The sequence below is a fragment of the Terrapene carolina genome, unplaced genomic scaffold (assembly GCF_002925995.2).
Source record: "Terrapene carolina triunguis isolate 2854851 unplaced genomic scaffold, T_m_triunguis-2.0 Scaffold714, whole genome shotgun sequence".
Lineage (NCBI taxonomy): Eukaryota > Metazoa > Chordata > Testudines > Emydidae > Terrapene > Terrapene triunguis.
In genome coordinates, this window is record NW_020665065.1 from 18,286,619 (window position 1) to 18,287,965 (window position 1,347).

General features: G+C 57.4%; 1 protein-coding gene across 4 annotated transcripts in view; it reads right to left on the bottom strand.

Moving 5' to 3' along the window:
- EPHB2 (EPH receptor B2) overlaps nt 1–652 on the bottom strand; it is a 143,217-nt gene extending 142,565 nt beyond the window's left edge. For all 4 annotated transcript variants that reach the window (XM_026659973.2, XM_026659971.2, XM_026659972.2 and 1 more), the window contains exon 1: nt 590–652. In XM_026659973.2, coding sequence (XP_026515758.1) covers nt 590–646 — 57 coding nt within the window. In that variant the 5' untranslated portion in view covers nt 647–652. The remainder of the gene's footprint in view (nt 1–589) is intronic.
- Nucleotides 653–1,347: the final 695 nt, after the last annotated feature.

Here is a 1,347-nt window from a genome sequence, read left to right on the forward strand (position 1 = left end):
AGCTGCTCCCCAACCAGACAGAAGCCAGGCCAGCTTCACTTGCTAATCTCAGCCAGTTCACGACGGGCGCTGGGCCCGCAGCGGGTGTGTTTGGGGTCAGCGTTCCTGGCCTTTTCCAACCCGGATAACTGACATTTCTCACATTTTGACAATTAAAAAAAAATAAAAAAATCTGGGAAATTTTGTGATGAAGCATTTGCTGAATCTCCCACCCCCGTCCGAGCGTTCCAGCGACTATGGAGAGTGGGCTACAGCCTCAAAAGCCCCTGACTGCCGTTTTCAAAAGGGACTTCACCCCGTAGGCGTTTCAGTCCGATTGACAGCCAATGAGAATTCGGCTCCTAATCTCACAGATGCTTTTTAAAATGTTACCCCACATCAAACATTTTCAAAATCTCAGAATTCAGGAAGGGGGGGGGGGGGTGTTTTTGCCGTCTGCTTGTTTTGGTTTTGGCCCTGTTTCGGTGAATCACTTTTTGTAAACAGTAACATCTGGGATTGCTTATCAGCCCCAATCTGGGTCCTACACCACTGGTCCCTTAAATCCCATGGATGCAGGGGCCCACGTCCCGAGGAGAACAGAACTCACCCCTGAGGGAGGATGCACTGTCCAGCCCAGCTCTGCCGTCGCCGTGGTGGAGTCCATTAGCGTTTCTGCGGGGAGATTACAAAAAAGAGCCGTCAAGGGGAGGCAGGTCCGAGTGAGCAGCACAGCAGAGCCATTCGCCCACCCCAGGAAGGCCTCCAGGCACGGCTCAGGGCAGAGCCTGAACAAGCAGATTGGTGCAGAAACCAGCTCTGAGCCTGGGCAGCGAGCAGCCTCCGCCCCAGGTTAGCACTTGTCTCTTCACATACCACTGATGACCCACTCCAGAGCTGGGTGCCGCCTGCTCCCCACAAGGAGGGGGGCCCATGCTCAGCTAGGGCGCGATCCACGGAGATCCTGCCCTTCGCCTCCAGTGGGCACTGGATCCGGCCCTTGGCGCCAAGCCCAGCCCCAGCTCCGCTCGTGCACTGGGGATCTCCCTCCGGACCACGGGCTGGGGAGAATTCTCCAGTCCCTCCCGCAGGCTGGTAACGGGCTGATCCACGGAGGGGCAGACAGAGGCCACGCAAGACAATCTGGCGCGTTAGTGTGCTGCACCCCTCCGCCTAGCCTAGGGCAGCTGGTCATGATGGAGGGGGAGCCAGGCCAAATTAGAGTGAGTGGTGTTGTGACCTGGCACACAGGGTCGCAATACCACACAGATTTGGCCTAGCCGCTCTCTGTCATGACAGAGGGGCAGCCGGGCCAAATCTGCAGCCCATGGCAGCTGCCTAGTCTACCTATGGCGAGAGCAGCCCCTG